The following is a 27,333-nucleotide window of genomic DNA, read 5'->3' as shown; positions in this document are numbered from 1 at the left end:
GCCAACAATGAGAACAGTCGTGATGCCTTAAATGTCTAACGGTCGGCAGATGATTTGTCAGAACAAATGTATTTCTTTTAAAAAGGTTGAGCAATTTCAACATCAGATTCTGAGATTACTTACAGATGGAAAAGTTGCTTTTGCCTATGACAGCACATTTTATTAAACCAACATTTTGTTAGGTGAATAATTTACAATCTTTATCTAGTTCTATTAATGAGTAACTGATTCATATTTAATACAGTATATGTGTAGTATGTGAATTATCAAGGCACTAACAGTACTGTAGCGGCCCTGAGTTTGCTATGAATTATGGGTAAAACTAGCATGAGGTTTTACTTGATTATATATATATATATATATGTGTACAGTAGGTAATTGAGTTTATGAATGGTTTGTATAGGTGTTAATGTCTGCTTCATGTGTAACATGGAATGTAGTGTTTATTGTGTTTATGTGCAGCACCATGAGTGTAGGTGTCTTGTGTGGGAGTGACAGTTGGTGTGGTAAATAAAACTTACTTCTACGTCTATACTTTGTAACATGGACAGCCATAAAAGACAAGAGCTGTGTATCTGTGGGTGTTATCCTCTGCCCCTGAGATGAACAGAAGCTGTGCAGTGCAGAGTATGGGACACATGTATTCTCTCTGAGACTTGATTGCCACACTTCTTTGCAGAAGCGTGTAGGTCACAGCATCCAGCCTATTGTTGTTTGCCTGAAGCTAACAACTAACAGCATGCTAACGGCACGCTAGCGGCCTGTTAACGCCAAAAACAAGGGTTGACGTAGTAAGCTGTGGAGCTACGACAAAAATTGTGCTTAGACGGGGCTGGTAACAAAAGTAACAAAATTTAATAAACAAGTACTGTAGCTAGTGCACTTCTAGCACATCCAGTGTGTTAACGTGCAGCAGAGAGCCATAGAAATGTACCAGAATGCCCAAAAAGTGGATTTTGTATATGCAGGCACCTTTATTAACAGTAGCTTTAGCTTTTTTGGTTAACCTAGCTTAGCTCCACTTCCAAGTGGTATTTTCTTATTTATAGTCAACTACTTGATTTAGATCTTGCTTCATATTGCACATTACACACTATTACAATGTTAATATTTTAACCAGCATGTAACAATGTTTATGATTTACAGTACATTGGTCACAGCAGCAGAAAGGAGCAATACTAGGAAGGCCTGATCTTGTTGTATTTTATTTAATATGAAAAAACAAATGTAAACATTTATTGTTCAGTGCGAAGTTTAAAGCTCATTTAATTAACAGTGACAGTGAGATTTTTACACATTTCAGTCTAAGCAGTGAACACCATCTAGTGGGTATGGGCTGTATCAGTTACATATTTATAGATAAAAAACACTCAAATACTAATCATTCCCTTTGAGACATCCTGGAGCCTGAATTGTTCTGTTCCATAAAGCTGGACTTAACCAACTCAATTGAAACTCATATTAAGTGACCTATTAAATAAACTGAATATAGAGTTTACCACAACAAACAAAAACAAAGCAAAAACACAAATGAAGCATCAAGACATAGTCTGGTTGTAGTATATTGTACAAACCAAAAGATTTTGTTATTTTGTAGGTCACAGAGTTATAATAGGCTCAGGGTGTTCTACTTCTGCATTCTCTATCAGTTTGTTGGTGTCTACCACATCGGGCTGGGAACGTTGACTGTCCAAGTAGAGTGGATTGTCAAAGGTGGGTAATGAACCAGGCGACCTCTTGTAGAAGAAGAATGCAGCAGCTATCAGTGTAGACGTGATAATAATCACAAGTACAACTACCAAAGTTGTGTGGGCACGACGGCGATGATCCGGACCCCCATGAGGTTCTGCACAGAAATATCAATTATGAGACAAAGCTTTAAGATTCTAAATCTAATTGATTTGATTTTTAGCCTTTTATCTTTACTCTAGCTTGTTTTAAATTGTTCACATTAATTTTAATGTGGTCAAATATATAACTTACCAGTTTTTGTTTCTTCAGCTGTGGATATCACTGGTGTAAAAGAAAAGAAACACAACGTCAGTAATGAGACCAATCAAAAATAATATTGTAGTGGAAAATTTGTGCTTAATTAAGTAAGTTTAAATTGAAAATTATTTAAAAAATTGGAATGTCTAACTTTTCGTAAAAATTTCAGAAGATTTTGAAGTTTTATAAATAGTATGGCTTTCAAATAATTTGACAAACATAATATGACGTTATTACTACATAATGAACGACCTTTGGGTGTTTCACAGATGTATGCTCTATCATGCCAACGACGCCCTGATTTCCATAATCCATCTATAGTTGCAATTTCGCCATAGTCAGAATGAGGCTCATCTGAACCCCAGTTGGTGTAGTCCATCACCGTTTTGTCCAGCCAGCTCCATGTCCCTGTGGAGCCATACAAATCTCACAGTTAATTAATTGTTATTCTCTTATTTATAGTTTGGCTCTGATAAGTAGCTCTACGTTGCCTGTTGTGCTGGACCTATCAAGCTGTTCTAGTAAATGGGGAGTAAGGACAGTAAACAAAATATGAGCATCAAAATAATAAAAAGTGATGAATTAAAGAGTAAACTTGTTTCACTGTTTTATTTCACCTCTCTTGTTTTTATTATTCTGTTTCCTTCACTTTTATTATAACTTAATACCTTTATGAGTTTTATACAGGCCGACCCAGAAGGAGGTGTGGACATCTTGAAATTTTGCTATGCTTTCCTTGATGAACTGTTGCTCAGAAGGATCTTCAATGCTGGCAAGAATTCCACCTGCCCACCAACAGCATGATTGTTAGAGTTACCAAACGTACATCACTAGTTGCTAGTCTAATAATTTTGACATCAGTAATTTACACACCAGCCACATACATGATCTGCATTCTCCAAAGATTAAGATAACGTTTCCTGTGGATGCAGTGTCTCTTACCATGTCTGACACAGCTGCTCGCTGCATCTGCCCATTCAATTTCCTCTGTGACAAACAAGTAACAAGAACCCTGAAATGGGAACCAAGAATAACTCTGGTGGTAATCTTCATTTGTGTCTTCGGGGCAAGCTCCAGGATAGACTGTTGACTCTGTGGGTGCTATATCTGTTAAAGACACAGACAATAAAAAAGTTTGCTGAAATAAGTAATTGAGAGAAATTGTCAGTTGCTGTGCTTGAATGTTGCTATGTGGGGCTCAGAAGTACCATTGAATTAGCAATATAGACATATATTACCACTAAGTAACAAGATTGCTTTAAATAGGACAGTGGCAGGCATCACAAAATTCATTTCATAACAATTTCCCTGTGGTACTGCAGCATAGCACGGAATATATTCTTGATGTGCACACGTGCTGCCTAGTTGAAAACTGTCTCTTTTGAAAATCATTAGCTAATGAATTGTTGTACCCAGGACAAGTTGGTGAATATCCCACATGTTGAATGTTATAGAGTGTGATTAATGGCTCATGATCCTACCTGTAGACTGCATGCAAACGCTGTTGAGGCTCTCATTGCAGAAAGCAGTCCTCCACTGTCCTTCACTATCTATATACACACAAGGCCTGTCCTTTGTTGGTTCACCTATAGCCCAGTTAGTGAAGTGCAGGTGCCAGCCATCGGTATATCTAAAATATCCTTCAGTCTGAAATCAAAAGTGGTTGTTTTTTTAATTATTGTATTTTGTATACACACACATAAAGTGTAGTGTGTTTTTTGTGTGTTACAATATAATACTTCTCCTGAAAAGCTACGGAATTAGTACTGTACCTGCTCTTTGTTCAGTCCAATCCACACAGGAGCCTTAAGATTCATAACCTGCAGCTCAATATAGGCCTTTGTCCACTCATTCCTTAGGCTGGCAAGATTGGCCTGTTCACCTTTGCAGCGTTTGTTGGCATCGTTCCATGTCATATTTTCAGTAACAATCTTAATACTTTCATTTCCAAGGGGTACATAGATGGTAGGAATTGTTGTTTCTGGTTGAGCCTTTATATTTGGGTCTGTTAAGAACAAACAATTAAATGGTTACATACAAAGGTGGTCTGTCAACCTAAGATGAAGTACCTGCATTCAGAGATGCTCTGGCTAGACAATAAGATAAGGAGATTAACACGGAGGTCAGAGTAGTTTTGTACTTAAATATATTACTCAATATTTATGTGCTGTATAGGTATTACTGCTAAACCAAACTCATATCTCTCCACTCGTTGAATTCCTGATTGAGGCTTTAGTATAGAACAGTTAAACAAGGGAATTTACATTTAATGACCTCTTTTCTTAAATTTTACAACCCCCCCAAAAAAAGATAAACTCACCAAGATCTCGATGACAAATAAAACCATTAGTGTTGTTGCAAGACTTTATCAACCATTTACCAAGTCCAGAGTTTGGACTGGATGCCATTATCACACACTCGTCCTAGTGAATGATAGAGGGAAGGATTAGCGCTTCAATATTATTTTATTATGATAATAAAACATGGTTTCAAATGTATTTTACTATTTTGGATTATTAGAAATGTTACCTCATTCCATCTCTGATAAAAGGTTCCTTGGCGGCGTTGATTTTTCTGATGCATAAATACAGAGTTTAAATCAACATATTTTATTACTATTTTAAATGTGTTTCACTACCCTTTACTGTAATTGAAGGTTAATTTGAAATTCTCAGCTGTTGTTATTGTGTACTTACAGAATAACCCCAGTTGGTGTAGCTTCTTCGTTTTCCATCAGTCCAGTAAAAGCTGTCTTGATTTAAACTATTTAAACCAATCCACAGATCCGTAGTGGCTGCTTCCGCCATTTTAGTGGTCAAAAATGCTGTAAATAACAATGACAGAAATAAAGTTGCTTCTATTATCCAATATTTCGTTTTTCATTTTAGCAGACCTTTTTAAGAGGAAGTGTGTAGTACCATGAATGGGAAAATGACTTGAAAGTGGCACTTTTTAGATTTGTTTTCTTTAAGTTTTACTAAATGCTTTCACCTTTTTTTTAAATTGATTTTTGTTTTGCACTTGAATGTATGTGTTTATTAGCATTGTTAAAGGTTCATGAACAAACACTGGAACAAACCTTGCACGCGCCTTGTGGGAATGGAGACTAAATTGCCTCTGAGGTTGATGCATTGTCTTCTTGCATCATCCCATGTCACTTTGTTGGAATTGATATTGTAACACTGTAGACAAGAAATGATGTGATGATTACATTCTTGTCTGTGTTTAACCAAGCACTAGTCTTCCACTCTCACAAATTATGCGAGAAAGTGGTCTGGAAGGACCAATCAGGCACTGATTTCTGACCTTGGAGTCAAATTTTGTCCATTTGGGTGAACAGCCACCTTTGGGAGGAACCGTTGGGGCTGCGGTGGTGTTTGTGATTGGTGTGCCCCCTCGTTTACACATAAATAAGTGTTCATGACCGCAGTTAGTAGTTCGCCAGTAGCCTGGTAGAATAGCAAAGACACAATAGGCCACAGCAACATAATAATGCTAATAGTAAAATCCTTTAAAACCGTTTTATTTGCTTTGTTCCTTACATAATTTATTTACTTACCCATGTGATAATTCATAACAACACAGTTCTCATCAAAGGCATTAGAATTAGGTTGTTTGTCGTCCCATCTTTGCAGTCCAACAGGAGAACTGTCCATCCACCTTGAAGCAAATCCAGTTAAATTCAGTTATAAATTGGAATCATGTAATTGAGCACTCATCTTGAGACATTTTTATCTATCTTGCTTTTAATTATAACAAGATAGATAAATGATGACAAGTAAAAAAGAGCAATAGCAACAATCTCTAAAAGTCAACTCCAGTCACTTGCTGAGTTTGTGAGAAAATTCCCCTGTATTTAAAATTACTTAGCATCACTTGTTTTTAATTTTTATGCTGCTGTGTTTATAGTGTTTTACTTCATATACCGAACACTGTATTACATTGTATGGTTTCAGTGATACTCACCAAAATGACCCATCAAGATCCACTGACATACCTATATAATAGTTCCCATAGCTTCTGGAAACCTGTGAAAAGTTATTAACAGTTAATGAAGAAGCTGAAAGAGATTATATGTTCAACATGTGCAAATTTTTAAAAGGTTAACAAAACAATAAACACCTACCTGTTTCCACAAGAAGACATTTTCATCTTTACTGCTAATAGATACCAAGTCACCGTGGTTCTGCTGACAGGTGTAACGGGCGTCCTCTGCAGCCTTGGACGCTTTGCTAATATAATACTGACTCCCTCTCCACTCAAGCCAACCATCAGAAGTGATGTTATATTCTGCAAAGGTGTTAAATAGTTAAGTTAAATCTTAATAGATTTGTTAAATATTAAGTAAATTAAAAAAAAATATGTTTGTGACAAATAAAAAATGGTTTTAGATTGCTATGGGTCAAACACTTATGGCTAACAGTTGTTAGTTTATTATGTTCTGTATTAAATATGTATCACTTTATCAAACAAAATTTATTTCTTTATTAGTGGCTGGACTGTAACTAAGATGTACAATTAAATAGTATTAAACATAACATTTGATTCTTTTTTTTTAATTTTTAATAAGGAAAAACATAGCTACTCATTAAATTACATAGATACTGTAATTACATAGGTCTGCTGAAAAGCCAGTTCAGTAGACCTGATACCTATTTATCAGTACAGTGATTTTAGTAACTGCTACAGCAGTTACTTGTTTCCAAGAGTAAACTTACCTGGCAAAGTATTATTTGGAGGTGGTTTTGGAGTTACTCCTATGAAAAAGAACAAAAGAATTTGATTTTATTTAAAGGAAAGCTACTACAGCACATAGATGAATCTCACACTACACTTCTCTACATGTGTTGTTACATGTAAAGAATTTGTCTTGTGGGAAGCTTTGAATCTAGAATGATTGTTAAATCAGGAATGATTGTTCATGTCCAATGTAGAATTATGAGGTCCATCTATCCATTTTCAAATGCTTTCTCTTGGGCCAGGTCGCGGGGGCAGCAGTCTGAGCAAAGAGTTCCAGACTTCCCTCTCCCCGGGCACTTCCTCCAGCTCTTCCGGTGGGACCCCAAGACGTTCCCAGGCCAGCCGAGAGACGTAGTCTCTCCAGCGAGTCCTGGGTCTTCCTCGGGGCCTCCTACCGGTGGGACATGCCCGGAACACCTCCCCAGGGAGACGTCTAGGAGGCATCCGAACCAGATGCCTAAGCCACTTCAGCTGGCTCCTCTTCATGTGGAGGAGCAGCGACTCTACTCCGAGCTCCTCCCTGGTGACAGAGCTCCTGACCCTATCTCTAAAGGTTAGGGTAAGGGTTTGGTCATGACCCAAATCTCATGGCCATAGGTTAAAGTAGGAACGTAGATTGAGCGGTAAATTAAGAGCTCCGCCTCTCGGCTCAGTTCCCTCTTCGCCACGATACACCGGTACACCGACCACATTTCTGCAGCCACCACACCGATCCGGCCCGTCCTTCCCTCTTGTGAACAAGACCCAAAGATTCTTGAACGAGGAGTTCCTGCCCCAAGTGAGGAGCCTCACTTGGGGCAGGAGCTCTCCTCCAACCTGGAGAGAGCAAACCACCTCTTTTTAAAGGCAAGAACCATAACCTCAGACTTGGAAAAACTGATTCTCATCCCAGCAGCTGAGGAACCATAAGTGGTTCCTTAGGAACCTTAGCTGATTTAATGAGCCATGCGCAGTTTCACTGTAACAAATGCCCATGTGTACTTAGATTTGCATGGCTTAATCTTTGAGATACGCATATGATACTGGCAGGATCAAGAGGATTAAAAGAGGTTAAAACAAACATTTGGTACACTATTGTATTAACATCACCTGCTCGAATCTGACACAACCAGTCATTGAAACTTTCGCAGTTCAGATCATTCCAAGAACCAGGCCCATCGGAGTAATGCATTCTGAATTCAACACAAGATTCATCATTGTTAAAGTTGTTTGGTTCTCCTTCCTGCCAGTGTTGGTAATTCAGCTGTTGAAACAAAGGAAAATACTAAATTACTGAATTTTGCAATCAATTTTGCACATCAGTTATCAAAACCCACAACTAACCTGTGTACCATCACTCCACACATAGCCATTGGTTGGGTCAGGAGCATGAAGTCCAATCCAGGCTTTTCCATGTCTGTTGCATAAAATCGTTAGAATTTGCTCATCAGTCTATTAGTGTTCACTAATTTTGTAGTTTGTGTCTTTGCTTTAAAACAGCTATTTTGACTGTGCAAGTTGTTAACTGGGGTGACACTTAATTTAAGGCTTTTGAATTCAGTACTTCCATGTTCACCTTTTAATTTAAGGTGGTATTTAACATGTCATACCGTGCCACTATGAGATCAGTTGAGCTGTGGATGCTGAGCAGATCTCCCCCAATGGCTCTGCAGTAATCCCTGGCTTCAAACCAGGTCTTTTCATCTGCCCGAGGCCCTGTAAAAAACTTCCAGACAAATAGTTTGCTAGATTAAAGACAGACAACAGTTTTTTTTTTTTTTGCATCTTCAGGTGTGATTGAGCATCCATAATTTATATGTAATTAATTTGCATAAACTTTGTACCTTAGCGCAGACGTTTCTTATCCCCACCCTGTTCCAACCCTCTGCACACTTTGGAGGTGCTTGAGTTGGAGGTGGAACGGTCACACTTGTCCCCTCTGCCTGGTGTTTGCAGATGTATTTCTCCTTATTGGTGCAGGGCAACACATCCCACAGTCCTGCCAGAATCCCCGTTGTCATGGCAACGCAGCCCTGTTGGTAGCCTTGTGAGGAGAAAGTGTAAGCAGATACAAGTCTTACAGATCAATCTAATCTACCTTTGATGTTGAGATGTTTCATATTTCTCCATACCTGGCATTTCAGCATTCCAGTGAGTGAACTTTACTTGGTTGGTGTTGCTCCACACAAACTCATCAATGTTTTTTTGGTTTGAAAGTCCAAGCCAGAAGTATCTCTCTGGTCTCAAGCCCACCAAACTGACAAGGAATGCATTATCCACCCTGGAAATTGAATGAACGATCAAGCATGTTACTGAATACCCCACACTACATTCACACAGAGTTGTTAGTTAACATCACATGACCATCATCTTTGGTATATTCTTACCCATTTGAAACATCAGCTAAGTAAGAGTTAGAATTCGTGCAGTCATCTTTAGCCTCATCAAAGGTTTTTGATTCAGTTCCTACAAAGTAGCAGTAGGAACCATGTTTTTTCCAACCCTGTGGGAATTTGAGCATCCTTTAAATCAGTTACAATTCATCATCATCATATATATATATATATATATATAAATGTCACTCACAGCCTTGCAGCCTATGTCCAGATCTACTTCCAACTCAGTGGGTTCAGTTTCACCTTGCTTCATACAGATGAAGCCATGTTTCTCATCACATGAACGATCAGCCCAGTTGCCATTCTGACAGAAAAACACAGTAAAACATGAATACCATATACATTCCTAAACTTGTAATAACCCAAAACCATTTTAGCCATTTTATACTTTTTACCTGTCCCCTAATGAGAACGCAGTCTTCATCATCAGTAGCAACAGCTGGTCTCCCTGACTCCCAACTAGTAAAGCTGACGTAAGAGTGGTCACTCCATTCAAACAGCCCCTCTGTCCTCTTGTCATTCATTCCAATCCAAAGCTCATCATTGGATCCTGCAGAGGGGACAGTGAGGCATAGGTATGTTAAGTGAAAAGCAGACCAGCATGAACATGTTTATGGCACTCACATACCGTATCCAAGCTGACTGATGACAAAACCTTGGTCCTCCACATTGCGGATGGACACTAGGTCCCCATGTTCTTTGCGACAAGCTTTTACAGCATCAGACCATGTTTTGGTAGTTCGTTGAAGGTAAAAGCAGTGGCCGTTGTAGGGAATCCAATGGGTTGAACAAAACCCCTGCTCAACTGATGACAGAAGTGTGGTTGTGTCACATACAGCAAAGACCTCTTACAATACTTTGATGGAGTATGAAGATAGAGTAGAATGTAGATGTCTACTTTGTGGAGGAGTTGGAGGAGCCCCATCTTTGTAGCAAATGTGGCCCGTTTTTTTGGAGCAGGATGAACTTTGCCAGGAGTACTCTCCAGCAGAGTCAAGAAATGCACAGTTATATCCTGGATTTGGAAGTGGGTGTCCTAAAATAAAATAAAGACTTTAGCTGGACCTTCGTGGAAATAACTGTTTTGGGTTTTTTTTCTTTTTTTTAGAACCATGGCGTAAAATATCTGCATACTGTTGTGTTACTGGAGGTAAAGCTTACCGGTACTCCATTTCAAATATCGGAAAGGTTTTCCATTAGACCACTTCCAGCCATGTTCTGGATCCTGTACCACACCAATCCAGAGTTTCTGTCTCCCTTTTCCTATTAGTGCTGTTTTAGGTTGATTGAAAACAACAACAAAAAGACAGAAAAGATATTGTTCCTCTTTTCCCGTCCTTAATAACAACACCACAGAAAAACAGTGTGATAAACCAAACCCCAGCACAGAGGAATTCTTACAGTTAAATGGTGTATGGTCCACATTTATATAGCTCATTTCACACCCTCCCAGGATTACCCATGCATTCACACACTGATGCCAGCAGGTGCCTTGCAAGGCACCAGCTTCAAACACCAAACAGAAGAATCTGTGTATGTCTTATTACCAGCAGACATCCACCGGGTGGCACCGTACCTGAGAGGAAAGCCTGGTCGTTTAGATCGTGGATACTGAGCAGAGAGGCCGCCTGCTGTTTGCAGCTCTTCTCAGCCTGGGCCCATGTCAGGGATGACTGCGTGTTGAGCTGGTAATACGCTCCTGTTACTGTGTTCTTCGCCCAGTGTTCAGTGGCTGATACAAATGTATAGAAAAGTTACTGATCTATTTGAATATTGTCTTCACCTCTTTTATGTTTTAATCAGACTAACAAAACTCTCATCTAAGCCTGCTCCAAAAAGAAATAACCCGCTGAAAGGTGCATACACGATAATATGTACATGGTCAGTCAGCTTCACATTTCAGTGTAGTACTCACAAGAACTTGGACAGTATCCCCACAGTTCACGCTCAGATTTAGTTTCGACAGCACACCAAGCTCGCTTTGTTGAGGAGTCATATGTTGTGCAATCTCCAAACCACCGGTCCTTGTACATGAAGGGAAACATGCAGATCCTTCCAAATGCATTTCCCTGAATGGTGAAAAATTCTAAAAAGGAGAGAAAAAAGTGACATCACATATTTTTAAGTTACAGCTGTTTTATCAAATGCTTTTAATTCAGACATACAATGAATTAATTGAAAACCACATCTAAATGTTTTAGGCATTGCTTAAATATGTGTAGTTAGAAGCAGCGGTAGGGACTTAGAGGTCAAGCAGTGTCTGAAGTGAGACATTTTAAGTTGATTGTTTCCAGTGGTTTACTCTTCAAAGCAGACGTGTTAGACTTTACCTCTGTATGTTCTTGTGCAAGCACCACTGGATGTCCCACTAATTGTGAGGTGGTTATTTGGTCCTATAGTTTTGGAGAGAGCAATCGTGTTGTCAGCTTTGACCTCAATGTAAAGCTCTTGGCCTTTGAGTGCGAGGAGGGTTCCATTCCGGCATTCCCACTTCTGGAGGGAAGCCTTCTCGTCACAGTCGTACAGGCTGACCTCACTCCCCACGGTTTTCCCCTGGGCTCCCAGGCACTTTGTGGATGAGACGGTCATAAGCCTGTCACTGGTTGTCCAACGCACATCCTGGCAGCGATTACTTCTCTTCGGCAAACAAAAACCAGTGGCCTTGTTCATGAGTGTGAACGGGGACTCTGCAGAGAGAAATGTAAATTGTTAAATCATGGCACACAGTTAAATTGGCTCAGTTTTATGGACAACAGACTCTTAGTCTGTTTTGTCCTGCAACTTCTCTTTTGAAACCCTTTTTGTTTTTTCGTTTCCTGTTCAACTGTGACAGACTGGACATACTTAGAATACAATACCTTTCACACAGCAACAAATGCAATCAAGCCCTGCACATGTCTCAGTTGTTATCCCTGAAAACTGCTATTTGAGGAAAATATGTTGCATCAAAAGACTCATAAACACTATTTTAATACCTTCTGTCTACTTGTATAAGTACTATTCATTTAGATTTAAACTCAGATTTAATTGAACAAATATGCAGTGCAACATAGGAATTGTTAATTCTGATCAGATAAACATTGACAGCTGAGAAACATTCACATTAGTCACCTGTAGAAAAACATACACAAACATATACATAATATTTAAATAAAACTTACTGTACCTCGTTCGATTGAACAATGAGACATTGGGATGAAAAGCACCAAGGCTGCTAGAGTTATCCCTGAGGTCAGCATTCTTCTGATAAGTCTTGAAGCAGCAGACATTGTCCATGCATTGCAAGCAGAAGACTTATGAGCATGACCCTGAGAAGGACGGAATCTTATTACTACTGACTGTCCCTTTTTTTCTTCTTTCATTGAGTAAGTGTCATGTTTCAGGTTGGCACATTTCAACACTTTGCTAACTTGGTAAAAGGAGGAGGGTATGAGGGAAGTAGGGTGCACACGCTTTCTTGCTTGCACGGATGTCACACTCCACAAAAGGAAAAAGTCTCCAGATTTACATGCTGTCCTGCACTACAAAGTCAGAATCACAGATTTAACATCAATAGGTTGACTAGTTACCACTTTATATAAGAGCCAGAAAACAGAATGGGAAAAAAAGGTAGTTATAACTAATATATTAGAGATACTCATGGAGTACATTAACAAGTAACATTTACTAGTGAGAATCACAGTGGCAGATGGTGATTGTATGTGGTTCCTAGGGATTTTATTATATTTGTATTTAAAGCATTTGTATACATACATTTTTATATACTTTTAAAGCTACTAATTATTTCACAACAATCTTAAAAGTAAACAATACAACAACTATATACTGAACTGGATCCCACCCAGGTGACTTTATGTCATTATACCTGTGTGGTTCTGCAAACATCAAAGCCTTCAATTCAACATATGCACACTTTTTACCAGAGCAGAGTCATTGCTCCTTTTATCCTCAGCTGTTGTTTTGCTGTAATTCCAGGTTAACACGTTGTCCAGACCCAGTGTTTCTGCATTGCCTCTGAGTATTTTTCTCATTTCCCAGTTTCAGAACTGATTGATGATTTTACATGGGTATTTGTCCAGAGTGATATTGCACTGTTGCTGATGAAGAGAACATTTTGTGCATCCTGAGTGTAGCAATACAGTATCCTGTTTGGTGGTAAAGGCATTCAGATGTTGAAGCTTTGTCTCCATCTCTTCCTTAACATTTATAATAGCGTTTTGTATTTTCACTTCCTTTTTTGTTATTCTCCTTTTGGGGCTGAACAACTGGGGTACAAAATGCACCTCGGACTGCAATTGATTGTTTTATAAGGCATCTAAACAGAGATTGCCTTGTTATGTCCAGAACACACAAATGCTCACAGGCTAATAGTGCTTACGCTTCTTCAACCCTCTTTGACTGTAACCTGATCTTACAAGAGGAAAACCCCATTATTAGAACTGATGTCGACGCAGACAGGGAAGGAGTCCTCTACAATACAAATGATGGTACTGTAAGTCACCCAGCTTAAGCTTTCTATCAGCTTCTTGTACTGTAAGTGTTAGGAAGCAAAGTTAAGTGATCAAACAAAGACAGAAATGGCATGAGAGCCACTGGCAAAGTGGTTTTAATGCTGTTTAATAACAACAAAACCTGTCCTGGGCTGTTGCTGTTTCATTCTGCTCTTCTCTTGGTCCAAGCTTTTGAATGAAAATAAACCTTTGCTCTAGGATTTTTATAGTGTGCTGGTTGTACACTGATGTAATCTGCAGTTTTATTGGCTAGGTTCCTGCAGGTCTAACACTGAATGAATGTGTGACAAGCCGCATATAAAGGAGGACTTTCTAAGGAGAAGGATTATAGAAATGAAATAGAATGTTATGAATAAATATGTCCAAGGTCTTTTGATAGCTCTGTCACTAGGAATATTGTTTGACACGGTACTGTACGTTTTGACCTTACCCTCTGATAATGCAACAAGCATTAGAAGCTGTGCAAGGCTGTTTTATCTTTCATTTGGGAAGTCAGATAAGATCCATTACACCATATCCGTTACAGTAAAAAACAACTTGGCTTTACAGCAGTAATGAGACCTTTTCCCCCATTCAATTGTAACATAAATGTTTATAAGGTATATAGAATATTTCAATAACTTTATATGGTTTTATTTAAAATGCATAGATAATGCACTATTAGGTAAGTGTTCTCATATTCTCTATGTTCATGTTCTTTCTTATTTTATAATAGGTTTGGTTCCCATGAAATCAAGTATTATCAACACACGTTTGCTTGAACTGGAAACGTTATTGCAGACTAAGTATAATCTAGAGCTCATCTTTGTTGTAGTAATATAAATGTAAGCCATAAAGACAAGTAACGGAAATGTGATGTAGTTCATTGAGTACATCCTGGACTTTAAGCTGCAGTTTACCGATAACGACTTGTGTCCTCAGCTCTTAGTTGCCATTCAGTGCTGTAGACACACACTTCACTGAATCAGACTGGCGTCTGAGCTGGCAGCCATGCTTTGATGGGCTTTTTTTCGGATACATTTTTTCCTCAAAACATGAAGCAATTATTTATTCTTTCAGGTAAAGCACACTTTTAAAAATGTCTACGCAGTATATGATTTAAAACCTTAAGTCTTTGCATTGATGTATTTTTTGCAGCATTGTTGGTCATCGTGCTAACTTGTCCTGATGGAGACTTCTCCTGCACATCTGGAGATTGTGTTTCTGCCCAACTCATCTGTGATTTCAAGGAGGATTGTAAAGATGGCTCAGATGAGGAGTATTGTGGTACGCTGACCTTTTACACTGTCCTTGAACATAAGGATGACTGATCATATACCAGAGGGACTTAAATACACCAGGAAACTGAAATGTATTAAAAACATTAGTAAGAAATGTAAAACACACAATTTTCATGTTTTTCTTATTAAGGTTCATGTGACTTTGAGAGTCACACCTGTGGTTGGAATGACACCAGTGGTGACTCCTATAGATGGGAACGCCAGATAGCAAATGTCACCTCAATTCCTGGAGCAGACCATACGACAGGAAGCCCGTTGGGTAAACGCCAATGTCTTTCACCAAACTCAAGACTATTTTGTCTATGATCAAAAAGGTTTCACAGCCTTTATTATTCTCCTTGTTTGTTGGGTACAGGACATGTCATGCACATAGAAGGTAAACAAGGTGGTTTCTCATTAATGGCAAACTTGGAATATGCTGTTGACAAACTGGCAGCTCTTGGATGTCAGATGAGGTATTAAAACACTCTGTGCTTTTATTAGAAATATAAGATAGAAGGTGTAGTTTGAAAGTTGAAAGCCCATAATTAGATAAATAAAAAGTCTTGCCCTCCACTGTAGCAGTGTAACAGATTTCCTTCTTTTATTTTCAACATTTCAGCTTTTGGTACCATGTTTATGATGAATCGTCACTAATATCATCAAACTTAAAAGTAAAAATGATCAGAGGCAAAACTGAGAAGGATTTGTTGGAGATCAAAACTAAGACGCATGGATGGGAGAACGCCACAGTCTTCATTGGTAATCAGCCGGGAGGATACAAGGTTAATAAGATATGCTCAAAGACCTTAGGATTGACTTTTTCAATATTTTAATATATTTATTGTTCTTGCTGTTTTAATCCTTAATTGTGTTAAACTACAAATTCTACTAAAATGGTTCAGGTTTTAATAAAATATTTTGACGTAATTACTGAAATCGTTTAGAACATTGAATAGTGGTCACTCTTTGTACAGATGCTGTTTTTATACAGCCCTTCTGTATTTGGAGGCACAGACGTTATGCTGGATGACATCAGCTTTGAGTACTGTGGAGACAGTGATGTCCCTCCTGGATCAGACCACCTCTCCTGCGACTTTGAGGAGCACACGTGTTCGTGGTACCATGACTACACGTCCAGCCTGTTGTGGAAAAGGACTAATGAGAGATTTAGTCATGGTCCAGCTGGGAATGGTGAGTATGTTATTGCAAGTAAACAAGATTTCATTTTATAGCAGTTGCTTTCAAAACTCAAGTTTTAGTATTTATTATTAACACAGTTAAATGTTTTAATTTAGGTAATTTATAACTGTGTTGGACAATATTGGATAAAAGGCAGTTTGGTTTGGCTTGTTGTTTTGATTAGTGGAAATGATATCATTGCTTTGTCAGACTGCTTCGTCCTTGTTAAACCATCTTAGTGAACAACTCAAGAGCTTGTCTACTTTTGTCACAGGCTACTACATGATCATTGAAGCTAGTAGCAACCTCAACATATCCTCCACAGCCAGACTCCTCAGCTTCCCTCAGCCTGCAGATCAGGTCATGTGTGTGAGCTTCAGGTATCACATATTTGGCAACAGCATTGGTAAGAGCTCCACAGTCTACTGGTACACTAGTCAAGTCACTATGTAAATCTACAGTTCCTTTCTGGTCACATGTAAATTAGAAATGGCCACGTTAGACTTTGTTAATCTGTTACGATCAGGGTCACTGAAGTTTATTGCGAAGCGTTCTGGTGAACCAGAGACACTGGTGTGGATGAGAAGTGGCACGCAGGGAAACAAGTGGCGATTTGCTGATCTTACATTCCACAGTGACAAACCCATACAGGTAACGTTATCACTTTTTGTGTGAACTGTACAGTATGTCTTGCTTTTGGCAAGATCCTCGTCCTGTTGACCTTGTGCCGTTTTCATTACTCAACCTCAGCTTCAATGAATTCCCGTTGATTTTCAGTTTATTCTGGAAGCTGTAGTGGGTGGTGAGCAGGGCAACATAGTCATCGATGACATATCGGTGACCAGCAGTGAGACTGGCTCCTGTCCTCCTGAGCGTGAGTGCACCTTCCAGGGCTCTCTCTGTGGTCTGCTTCCCCAAACATCTGCAGACTTCAGCTGGAGCCGGATCACGGGAACGTCACAACCAGCCAACTCTTCAGGCCCAGCCGCCGATCACACACTCGGGACAGAGCAAGGTGTGCAGCTCCTTGTCGTACTGGATGAAATCTGCAGTCTTGGTTTGAGTCTGCAACTCCGAATTTCAAATACGTTTATTGATAGATTTGATTTGCTTTAACACGTCTCTATGTGAAAAAAGATCGGCGAGGAGCATCAATCTGCTCTGTGTGCAGGTTTTTACCTGAGTGCCCAGTTGTGGAATCACCCAGTGGGCTCCAGAGGTGCGATGGTGACATCAGTGATGAAGCCGACCCCTCATGATGGAGAATGCCTCATGTTCTGGTACTACATGGAAGGAAGTGAAGTAGGTGAACTCAGTGTTTACCTTCAAACCCAGGACACCTACAGAAACCGCATCCAGCTGTGGAGCAGAAGGGGAGACCAGGGGACGCATTGGAGACATGGAAGAGTAACGCTTTTCAGCCCTGACACCCCGTATCAGGTGAGATCACTCCTGCTTGGCATGTTTTGATTTACATTTTCGTTTTCATCGTTTTATTTCCATACAGACAGTGTCGACCTGTCTTATAGTCTGTCTTTCATTTGAGTGACAGGTGATTTTTGAGGCAGTAGTTGGGGCTGGACCACGGAGAGATGTCTGCATTGATGACCTCATTGTGCTGAACGGGGCCTGTCCTGCGCCAGGTCAGTGGCTTTTCCAAACTTTGAAAGAAAATGAATAAAATATTCAAAGTAAGTGTTGAGCATGTTCACAGGACCTGATGTAGTTGAGTGTTATTACTTGCAGGTTTCTGTGACTTTGAGATGGGCTTTTGTGACTGGGTGAACAGTCCTCCAGCTGAGTCTGGAGTCGACTGGGACTGGCTCTCAGGCGACAGTAAAGTTGATTTTGTCCCACGAAGTGACCATACTACAGGCACCTCTTTAGGTGAGTCACCACAGCACAATACACAATGGAGCAGAGGAAACAGCAGCATTTAAAGTGTAGCTGTCTAAAGAGAAGTCTGTTACTGTGTTTCATAAAGTCATTATCTAAAGTTTATTCTCATTTTAATAAAGCATGAAATTATTTCATTAAACCAGGTTTAAGTGACAGGATACTAGTAGAGCTGAGGCTGTGTTTTCACTCTGTAGGCCACTTTGCGTTCTTCAGTCGCGTTAACCCTAATAGCGATGTAATTGCCCAACTGGAAAGTGAGACGATGGAGGCTGTAGACACAGCTTGCCTGGAAATGTGGCACATGGCTCATGGCTGGTCAGCTGGTGAGTGAGGTCTAATTAACCATCAACTGTGAAAGCCTGTTTCAATTTTAAAATAACATTTCATAACATTCAGACTCCTTTTGTTGATGTTTGTTTTGGTCTCAGGCCCTACATACATAACACTGACAGTGTTTGTGAATGAGACCACAGGACTGCGTTCTGTGTGGAACACAAATGGATACGCAAATAGGACATGGATTAGAGACAGGGTGGATTACAGTTCAACAGGTCCTCACCAGGTAAAACACCATCATTTTATACTCATCATTTGGAATTCTATAACAAAAATACTGTCTAAATGGAACAATCAATCACAGATTATACTACAAGCCAGTACTCAAGTGGGTTTAAGATACAAGGATGGCAGCTTTGCTCTGGATGATGTTCATATCATCAGGAACAAGTCTTGTCAGGACATGGTCCCAACTACTACACAACCCCCCACCACCACCACCACTGCCCCTCCCTCTGCCATGGACTGCAGCTTTGAGCAAGGTGACTCTATTGAACAGTGGTTTTGGTCATATACTTATCATATGAAAACTCCACACAGATCACAAAGTATTTTAATATTTTTAATTGTATTTTGTAAATTCAGGTCTATGTGGTTGGGTCCAGGAAGACAGTGATGATTTGGACTGGACTCTCAGTAGTGGACATCAGGCTGAGGAGCCATGGGATGGCCCTGAGTATGATCATACTATGGAAAATGACAAAGGTATTAATATTCTATAAAGTATTAAAGTAACATGAGAAGCAGCATTTTGTTTAACATACATGTATGTGTTTAACAGTCTGTCAAGATCTGTTTCAAGTGTTTCTTGTTTTTTTATAACCAAGGCATGTTTTTGGTTCTAAATGGATCTGCATCCACGAGTAGACAGAGGGCCATCATCTCTGTTCCTGTCACCAATCAGACATTCCCTGTCTGTGTTGGCTTTTGGTATTATATGCTCGGGCCTTCGGTCTCCAACCTGGATCTGTTGGTTCAGACAGTACGTATATGTACAGATGTCTTTATGTGGACGTGTTTGTCCCCCAGTGAGGGATATGAAAACATTCCCTACTGTACTACTACAGTATCAATTACATGCTGTTTTCAGGAAAACTCTGAACTGTTAGTCTGGACTCGCAGGGGAACACAGAATCCAGAGTGGATGAATGCACACGTAACCATCAACATGAGCAATACAATACAGGTAAAACTAGTAACACTTCACCCTTCAGCTTGATCAAACATTGTACATGTGTTGATTTTTCAATGTTTTTACGTGTTCTTTCTCAGATGATGTTCACTGGTTACAGAAACACAACCAGCCAAGGTTTCATCGCTGTTGATGACATCACCGTGAGAGACGGGGTCTGTGGTGTTCAGGGTATGTAAACCCAGACCCAGCACCACCTGATGCACAGGGAGGCAAAACATATCGAAGGTTGTGACATCTTGGCCACTTTTTGCACCATTCTAGATGTGTGTGGGTTTGAATCCAGCTTGTGTGCCTTTGAGAACGATGTTAGTCACTTGGGTCGTTGGATTCACAAAATGGGAACAGATCGTCATGTGGATCACACCTATGGAACAGAAAACGGTGAGTAGTTTAGGATTTCCCTCTTATTCTGAAGACTCTTAAACTCTGAGTCACATCTGCGTAGCTTGGATTTTGGGTTTTTGTTGTTCTCACTTCGTGCTGCAGCTACTGTCGATACCAGGCTGTTAAAGTGAGGGGGAACTGTAATCATATTTAAAACCCAACCTACTAAACTGCAATTGAAGCAGAACCATTAATTTGTTTCAGGTTTTTACATGACTGTGCTGAATTCTACGACTTCTACGACTCAAGTAGCTCAACTGCTCACTCCAGAGCTTCAGTCAGGTGCAGAGATGTGTGTTCGCTTCTGGTGCGTCCGTAGTTTCCCTTGTACACATTTACACTCTTTTCTGTTTGTTATCATGTGTAATAGGAGTTAAATGTCAGGGCTTGTGCCGCGTTTGTTCAGGTACTGGCTACCTGAAGGTCACTTTAACAACCTTAGCGTCCACGTTGTGCGACATGAGGAGGAGAGTGAAGCCCTTTGGGAACGATCTGGAGCGCCCTCTACACACTGGGAGGTGGCAGAGGTCACGGTTTCGTCCGCCGCTAAATTTCATGTGAGGGCTTGTTTACGATGATGATGATTACTGCTTTCTGCCTGTGAAACGTCTTCTCTTACCTTTACACATGCTGTAGCATGAAAGCATGAATGTCTTCTAGAAACCCTTCATGTCTCTCGCCAGGTGGCGTTTAAGGCATACAACGTGCCAGCCATGAATGCTACGGTGAAAATCGATGATGTTTCCGTGAGGGATGGGGCCTGCAGTCCTCCAGGCAGCTGTGACTTTGAGTCAGGACAGTGCAGCTGGCTCAACATCCGCAGAGGAAATGAACATGACTGGGTGCTAGCCGGTGGCGGCTTTGGGGGTCCACCTACAGACCACACTACTCAGACCCCACAGGGTATGATCTGGGATGTATGTAATTAAATAGGATACAAACGGAGCAGATTGGTGTTTCCATGAGTCATTAGTAGAAAGGTTCTTAAAAATACACAAACCAACAGACCGGTCTTTGTGTACTTCAAATCTTTTACTGACACAGTTTCAGTTGACTTCCAACTCACGCACGATTAACTTGACCAAAGTCCTGATATACCACACAGAGATATGTCACTCCGAGATTACTGTGAATAAGAAAGGATTTCACCTTCCTCACCAAAGAAAATAAAATGTAATATCTCATTTTTGTTTTTGAAATCTCAGTTCTTTATTTGAGTAATTATTATTATTAAGTACTTATTATGAACTGAAGTTTTAACCTTTACTTGTATTGTTACTAACATCAGGTCCTCCGATCTCCCAATAAAATGTCTTTTTGTCTTATTTGAAACATGGAAAGGTATTACTAGTGGAAAGAGAATTGTAAACATTTTTGCTGACTTTTTTTCCTCCTTCATATAAGGCTTGTTCCTGTTGAGCTCTGCACTGCACCAAACCCACAGCAGTCTGACTCAGGTTGTGTCAGAATGGATCCAACTGAAAGACACCACCTCCTGTCTCACCTTATGGTACCATATGGACAGCAGGTCAGCAAAAAACGCACACAATCAGCAAAACGCTGTGCCTTTTTACACCATACAGTATGTGACAATGCAGAGGATGCACTTTATCCTGTTTAGTTTCCTCATTGACTTCCTCAGAAAGTGTTGCTTAGACGTGAATCACCTGCCCCAATTTGTGCACGACCACAGATATTCTGTGGCAGAGTTCACTATTTACAACAGAATGACCTGAAAAAAAGAAAACCATTTAAACTACAAAACTAATAACGGAAATAATCTCTATAATGTTTTACATGTTGAACTGCACATAAGCAAATAAAAATTAAACTGTATATTGCAGGAATTCTTTTTTTTGTCTTTTTCACTTTGGAGAGTAATTTTGTTGACAGGATAAACTATGAATAAACTATTTTGTGCCATTTCATGTTATGGAAAACACACATGATCTGTTGCTTGGCAGTGACTCGGGGACTCTGCGAGTTTACATGCGTTCAGGGCCGTCAGACGAGGATCTGATGTTCAGTAGCAACAGCAGTGGGAGCACCTGGAGCAGGTTCTCACAGACAGTAGTCAGCAGCAAACCTTTTCAGGTACCCTCAACTGATGTAGTCATAAAAAAACACAACAATATGTGGTAGGCAAAATATTTTATTAATTATGTCTCCGCTGTCTCAGCTGCTGATCAAAGCAGAGATGAACAACAGGGGATTTATTGCCGTTGATGACATCAGTCTCACACCAGGCCGTTGTAAAGGTACTAATGTTGTTTTGTGGTTTTATTGCTATACTTTTTGCTAAGATTTATGATGATAGAATTAAAATGACTGAAACATATATTGTCTTGTTTATCCAATAGTGAACGTAACACGTTTGGAATTTGTGGGTTGCTCATTTGAAAACGGCACGTGTGGCTGGGAGGAGGTCAGCATGGGCCAGTTTGACTGGGTGAGAGGAAGAAACGGATCCGAGAGCAGCGGGCCCTCTGTGGACCACACACTGGGCTCTGGACTGGGTAGGACCACACACTTCCCCGTTAGACAGTCTGGAGATTCAAATGCTTGGGTCCAACACATTGAACACCCACATACAGTAGCAAACATTATGTGTGTACTGTCCACCAGTCTGGACGTAATATTTGAATAAAGCAACTGGGAGCGAAGCTGCAAATGACAGGGATTTCCTTTTTATTTTTTTGCAAATTTCCTGTTTGAATGTTTTGACTATTAACGCGAGAGGTTTGTTAAAGAGGTTGAATATGAAAGTACGTAAAATCTATTTAATTTATGATTAGAGCCAAAAAAGAACTATACCATACAGAAAGGAGAAAAACGCAAGCTCCATACGTCTGGCCTGAATTGCAACCTAAGCTGAAAATCAACTTCCAGGTTGGTACATGGCAGTGGAACCTGACCAAGGAGGCCACATGAGCCCTGCTGCCCTGCAGAGTCCCTCCATGAGGCAGGCCAGCACCACCTGCACACTACACTTCTACTACAACATGTATGGAGAGGGTATGTTCTTCACAAGCACGTGTGCTCTGCAGTATGTGTGCAGCCAATAAAAGTCATGAATGTTCCCTTCATATAACGTCACTGCTAGCTGTATTAGCTACAGCTGAACAATCTAATGCAGTTTGCAGCACTGCAGCTTTGCTGTGAAAATGAGACACCTTTTAATATAATGCACTCAGCATAACCTTTATATATAGTTTAATATGACCTTATGAAGTTAAATTAAGTTTTTATTGCGTTAGTGTATTAGCATGTGATTCTCCTGTGACCTCGACTCACTGTTTCAGACACAAAGGAGCTGAATGTGCTGCTGAAGGAAGACTCCAGGACCACCCCACTGTGGTGGCTATCTGGTAACCATGACAATGTGTGGCATCACGGTGAGGTGACGGTTGGTCGCGTCTCCCAGGACTTTGTCGTCCTGTTCGAAGCCTCTAGGACCTTTAACAAGCCTGGACACGTTGCCATTGATGACATAGATTTTACCAACTGCACATTTCCTGGTACATTGCCTTTTTTTTACCATTTCACCTCTTTTTCAAGCTTAATTATGTTGATGAAATCTTTTTGTATTCCAGTGGCCCAGCCACTGTGTCCACAGGATACATTCACATGCAGCAATAAAGTGTGTGTTGAGGACACTAGAGTGTGTGACTTCAGCGATGACTGTGGGGATTGGTCCGATGAGAATAACTGTGGTGAGATATCACACAGTACTGACTCGTTTGAATCAGACTTAGCCTAAAGCAGTTTTGTCAGCGTGTGCCAAGTTTAGGCTTTTGATATGTCACTTTAATACTGAACTGTGTGTGTGTGTGATTTATTTGCAACGGGTGTAGAGCAACTTGATGCGCTGGAGCGCTGCAGCTTTGAACAAGGACTGTGCTCCTGGGCAGAGAGTGATGTGGACACACCTGGAGCAGACTGGATACCTCATAAAGGACAGGACGCCTGGCCCAACCATGGGCCTCCCCGGGATCACACCCTTAATTCTGCTGCAGGTATCGCCACTTGTCAAAAGTTGTGATGCTTATGGATCTTCACCTGCTGCTATAACTGTACATTGTATTACTTCACAGGTCACTATGTGATCCCGGTGACCAACAAGGGTCAGTCAACAGAGATGCTCTCCAGAACACTACTAGCCAGCTCTAACTGCACTGTGAGTACGCTGTAGTGGTTTTTGGGTTTGTTTATGTGGACCAGGCGTTTGTTAGAGGTGTCTTAATATGCATGCAGCCATTATAAAGTTTAAAAGTGTTCCAGTTTTACAGCAATGAATAGACATAAACCAAATGTGTTAATGATGTTAAATATTAATATAACTTGTAGGCAGTAAAAAACAACATTAGGCTGTAATAATATCATAAATTTCTGCTGTGTGATGGATTAATCTCATCAGTGTCTGTATTTTTTGCTCTTCTAATCAAAAGGCTTCAGAGGTTGTTATCAGTGCCTGCACATGTAGCTGTTATTATCTTATGCTTATCTCTGTTCTCTTAAGAACAGTACGTCATTAACCACTCCATGCAGGTTACAGTCCACAGCACAGCTCATCTCACTCAGGCCTTTTATTTTACATTATTTAAATGCTCCTTTTCAATGTTTCTCGCTCTGTCATCCTTTCTCCTTCTCTAGGTGAGATTCTTCTACTTCAGCCGGGACGACGCTGCAGCCCGACTGACAGCCCGGTCCAGGACGCGACGGTCAGGTGGCGACGACAGACTGCTATGGATGAGGGAAAACTCCCAGAGCTACAGCTGGCAGAGAGCAGAGGTCACGTTCTCCTCGTCATGTAGCAGTAAGGTCAGTGAGGGCACAGACGGGTGATTAGATACACGCTGGAGACGACTGCAGACTGTGTGAACCGCTGCATTGTTTAGTGGCATAATGAACATATCACAAACTTCAGATTCATTTCATTAGTAGAATAAGATTCACTTTGTTGTTGTACATTACAGGTATAGAAATATAGAAAAGCATCAGACTCCTACTGCTTTACATTTAATCACTAAGGTTTCACAAGAGCAGGTACGTTTTGTGCCCCTTCTGTCAGGTGGTCTTCAGGTACGAGCATGGGGAAGGTCAGCGAGGGCTTGTTGCCCTGGACGACGTCTCCTTCACCAAAGAGTGTCTGTTTGATCATGACAACAGTGAACTACCTGACACGACGCCTACTTCCTCTCCACCTACTACACCAGTAAACCCCTGTCAGGTAAACTTCCAGGTTCTGTGAAGCGTAGTCCTTCGTAACGCAGGTTAAATGTTGTTTTCTCTCTCTGTGTTACAGGAGAATCAGTTTTTTTGTTGGCGGTCGAATGGTACGGTGTGTATTACGGCTGCTTTACACTGCGATTATCATCCAGACTGTCCCGGTGGAGAGGACGAGGAAGGCTGTGGTGAGCCTCACTGTGCACTGATGTCAAACAGGCCACAGTAACAACCACTGTCAAGGATTTTTTGTGGATTTGTGAAACACCAAAGAAAAGCAGATGATTCAAACACTTGTTGATTATTGTCTGCATTTGGTTTTCAGACGAGACAGAATCAAGATTCATGCTTTATTATTGACAAAAGTGACTGTTCGACTGTTCGGTTGCGCAAAGTGTTACAAAAGCAGTTTTTTGGGGGAAATGTTGAAAATGCTGTCACACATGAATCAGAGTTTACTGCGTGCTTCTTTTCAGCAATGTTATTCAGGCACTTTTTGACCTCTTCGTAGGTGCTTGCACATTTGAGAGTGACCAGTGTCACTGGGCCGACACCAGTGATGGACACATCAAGTGGCACCGACAGAAGGCCAGTAACGACACTGATCCGCCCACTGATCACACGACGGCGACAGGTGACTTAAGTGGCTTATTGACTAATTTCATGGCCCCACAAGGAAAGAACACGGGGGGAAACATGCTGAATAACATACTGCCTGCAGTTGAGTCAGCGCCTTTGAGAGTCAACTTTGTTCCGACATTTTTCCTCATTCTCAGGCTACTACATGAGAGTGAATTTCAGCCAGTGGTCGACACAGAATGAGGCCCGACTCCAGAGTCCCTCGCTGCCCCCTTCTTCCCCCTACTGCCAGATTCTGTAAGTGACAGCGACAGCGCTCATCCACATTTATTGCCCCGTATCTTTGTAAAATATTTGTTTTGATGCAGAGTTGTATGAATTGTGCAACGCTCCCCCGTCTTTCTACCACGCAACTGTCTTCCCAATCCAACACTCTCCCCTTCTTCCTTCCTTCTTTCCTTTGCCCAGGTTTCACTTCCACATCAGAGAAGAGAGTGCTGGGTCACTCAGAGTGCTTATGCAGCAAGCTGAGGGGAGTGAAGCAATCCTGTGGTCACAGAGTCACAGCACCGTCTCCCACTGGACTGCAACGTATCTGCCACTGGGTCCGCACCCGCAGCCTTACAGGGTGAACGCTCACGCGTCCAACATACAGATCAACACTCGGTCGCTATGCAAAAGAGCAGTGGCAACGTGCAACACAAATGGGAATATGAGTGCAGAAATGTAGTCACACGAGGGACGGCTGAATCGTTTTCTGTAGTTTGTCCATTTCATAAATGTCATGCATTTTAGCGGGTAGAGTAGCGAACATGTGGTAGTGTTTGCCGTCTCTACTTCACAGGTCCTTCAGTTCTGCCTCCTATTAGAATGTTAGCGTGCTGCTGCTATGGCCGTGCTTAAGCATCATGAGTTAGTTGATTTCCATCTGGGTTTACAGATTCCTTTGGGGCGGTTCTAAGACCTCCTGGTTCAGCTCCATAGACAAATATAAAACAGTTAGTGTGTTCATTTGCCAAATTAGTTATTAGTAAATGAATAGGAAAATGGACGATGAACATAGAAAGCGACTGCCAGGAGTGCTAGTAGTGCACAAGTGAATTGGAGAAAGGTGTACATTACATTTTGTTCTGTAAGTGCATTGCGGTGCTTCCTTTTGTTTCAGTGACTCGTCCTTCACAAACTTTAATGTAATTGTGTCCATTAGGTTTGGTTCATTAGCACAAGTAGAAAACCTCCAGGTAGCACAACCCATGGAGATGATGTTGTTGCTGTGGATGACATCTCTTTTCTAAACTGTGAAGCCTCCTACCAACCACCAGGTACAGAACGTTCAGCAACATAGCTTTACATGCATGTATTGTTCTCCTTCCATATCTCTGCTGTGTTTAAACCTACAGGAACAGGAAGTGGTGATGAAGGTTGGCTAATGTTGATTCCCTTTCCCTCCCCAGCTCTGTCTGCCTCTGACTGCTCTTTTGAAGATGGTTTGTGTGTTTGGGTGCAGGGGGGTGAGGATGAGTTAGACTGGCTTATCTGGTCCGGTCCCACAGAATCCCCAAATACTGGACCAGCAGGAGACCACACTACTGGCAAAGGTCATTTCTGTTCCATACGCCATTATTGTCATCATTTCAACACACTACAAGAATGAATGC

General features: G+C 40.8%; 2 protein-coding genes across 6 annotated transcripts in view; one reads left to right on the top strand and one right to left on the bottom strand.

The window, feature by feature from the left end:
• si:ch211-106h4.4 (MAM and LDL-receptor class A domain-containing protein 2) overlaps positions 1-27,333 on the top strand; it is a 44,659-nt gene that overhangs the window by 13,087 nt on the left and 4,239 nt on the right. Inside the window, exons 2-41 of one of the 5 annotated variants that reach the window (XM_055503939.1) lie at positions 6,972-7,282; positions 14,753-14,881; positions 15,026-15,154; positions 15,251-15,350; positions 15,497-15,659; positions 15,852-16,068; positions 16,331-16,462; positions 16,583-16,707; positions 16,834-17,071; positions 17,228-17,496; positions 17,609-17,699; positions 17,803-17,943; positions 18,150-18,278; positions 18,384-18,517; positions 18,596-18,773; positions 18,877-18,996; positions 19,119-19,273; positions 19,382-19,477; positions 19,564-19,654; positions 19,748-19,867; positions 20,075-20,177; positions 20,277-20,427; positions 20,554-20,773; positions 21,275-21,398; positions 21,835-21,964; positions 22,050-22,128; positions 22,231-22,386; positions 22,760-22,885; positions 23,173-23,388; positions 23,464-23,583; positions 23,725-23,886; positions 23,965-24,047; positions 24,524-24,691; positions 24,942-25,100; positions 25,176-25,284; positions 25,608-25,730; positions 25,873-25,972; positions 26,144-26,303; positions 26,883-26,997; positions 27,130-27,273. In XM_055503939.1, the coding sequence (XP_055359914.1) occupies positions 7,183-7,282; positions 14,753-14,881; positions 15,026-15,154; positions 15,251-15,350; positions 15,497-15,659; positions 15,852-16,068; positions 16,331-16,462; positions 16,583-16,707; positions 16,834-17,071; positions 17,228-17,496; positions 17,609-17,699; positions 17,803-17,943; positions 18,150-18,278; positions 18,384-18,517; positions 18,596-18,773; positions 18,877-18,996; positions 19,119-19,273; positions 19,382-19,477; positions 19,564-19,654; positions 19,748-19,867; positions 20,075-20,177; positions 20,277-20,427; positions 20,554-20,773; positions 21,275-21,398; positions 21,835-21,964; positions 22,050-22,128; positions 22,231-22,386; positions 22,760-22,885; positions 23,173-23,388; positions 23,464-23,583; positions 23,725-23,886; positions 23,965-24,047; positions 24,524-24,691; positions 24,942-25,100; positions 25,176-25,284; positions 25,608-25,730; positions 25,873-25,972; positions 26,144-26,303; positions 26,883-26,997; positions 27,130-27,273 (5,605 nt within the window). In that variant the 5' untranslated portion in view covers positions 6,972-7,182. Of the gene's footprint in view, positions 1-6,741; positions 7,283-13,193; positions 14,675-14,752; positions 14,882-15,025; positions 15,155-15,250; positions 15,351-15,496; positions 15,660-15,851; positions 16,069-16,330; positions 16,463-16,582; positions 16,708-16,833; positions 17,072-17,227; positions 17,497-17,608; positions 17,700-17,802; positions 17,944-18,149; positions 18,279-18,383; positions 18,518-18,595; positions 18,774-18,876; positions 18,997-19,118; positions 19,274-19,381; positions 19,478-19,563; positions 19,655-19,747; positions 19,868-20,074; positions 20,178-20,276; positions 20,428-20,553; positions 20,774-21,274; positions 21,399-21,834; positions 21,965-22,049; positions 22,129-22,230; positions 22,387-22,759; positions 22,886-23,172; positions 23,389-23,463; positions 23,584-23,724; positions 23,887-23,964; positions 24,048-24,523; positions 24,692-24,941; positions 25,101-25,175; positions 25,285-25,607; positions 25,731-25,872; positions 25,973-26,143; positions 26,304-26,882; positions 26,998-27,129; positions 27,274-27,333 lie in introns of those variants that run through there. The other 4 variants (XM_055503940.1, XR_008693097.1, XM_055503938.1 and 1 more) reach the window with 4 other exon arrangements.
• LOC114844853 (macrophage mannose receptor 1) lies at positions 1,193-12,448 on the bottom strand. The gene is made up of 31 exons (XM_029132509.3): positions 12,271-12,448; positions 11,435-11,791; positions 11,020-11,190; positions 10,681-10,836; positions 10,266-10,376; positions 10,003-10,140; positions 9,733-9,909; positions 9,500-9,654; positions 9,295-9,408; positions 9,096-9,211; positions 8,841-8,989; positions 8,553-8,752; positions 8,319-8,434; positions 8,053-8,125; positions 7,819-7,972; positions 6,708-6,746; positions 6,116-6,279; positions 5,956-6,017; positions 5,549-5,649; positions 5,296-5,438; positions 5,069-5,171; positions 4,686-4,813; positions 4,519-4,563; positions 4,310-4,412; positions 3,762-3,994; positions 3,471-3,636; positions 2,932-3,096; positions 2,658-2,774; positions 2,242-2,397; positions 1,984-2,013; positions 1,193-1,846 (listed from the first exon to the last, which is right to left on the bottom strand). The coding sequence occupies exons 1-31, from the start codon at positions 12,371-12,373 to the stop codon at positions 1,599-1,601; spliced, it is 4,293 nt and encodes a 1,430-aa protein (XP_028988342.1). The 5' UTR covers positions 12,374-12,448; the 3' UTR covers positions 1,193-1,598.

Source organism: Betta splendens, chromosome 17 (assembly GCF_900634795.4).
Source record: "Betta splendens chromosome 17, fBetSpl5.4, whole genome shotgun sequence".
Taxonomy (NCBI): domain Eukaryota; kingdom Metazoa; phylum Chordata; class Actinopteri; order Anabantiformes; family Osphronemidae; genus Betta; species Betta splendens.
The sequence above is the reverse complement of the archived record's forward strand: the minus strand, read 5'-3'. Positions and strand labels throughout refer to the sequence as shown.

Bases quoted from the DNA above. Each gene is read 5' to 3' on its own strand.
- LOC114844853 (XM_029132509.3), bottom strand. From the start codon at position 12,373: ATGTCTGCTGCTTCAAGACTTATCAGAAGAATGCTGACCTCAGGGATA. The intron at 8,990-9,095 runs GTAAGAATATAC...TTCAATTTCCAG, and splicing joins TTAGCTGATGTTTCAAATGG to GGTGGATAATGCATTCCTTG. The intron at 6,747-7,818 runs GTGATGTTAATA...TCTTTTTCATAG, and splicing joins GTTGTGTCAGATTCGAGCAG to GAGTAACTCCAAAACCACCT.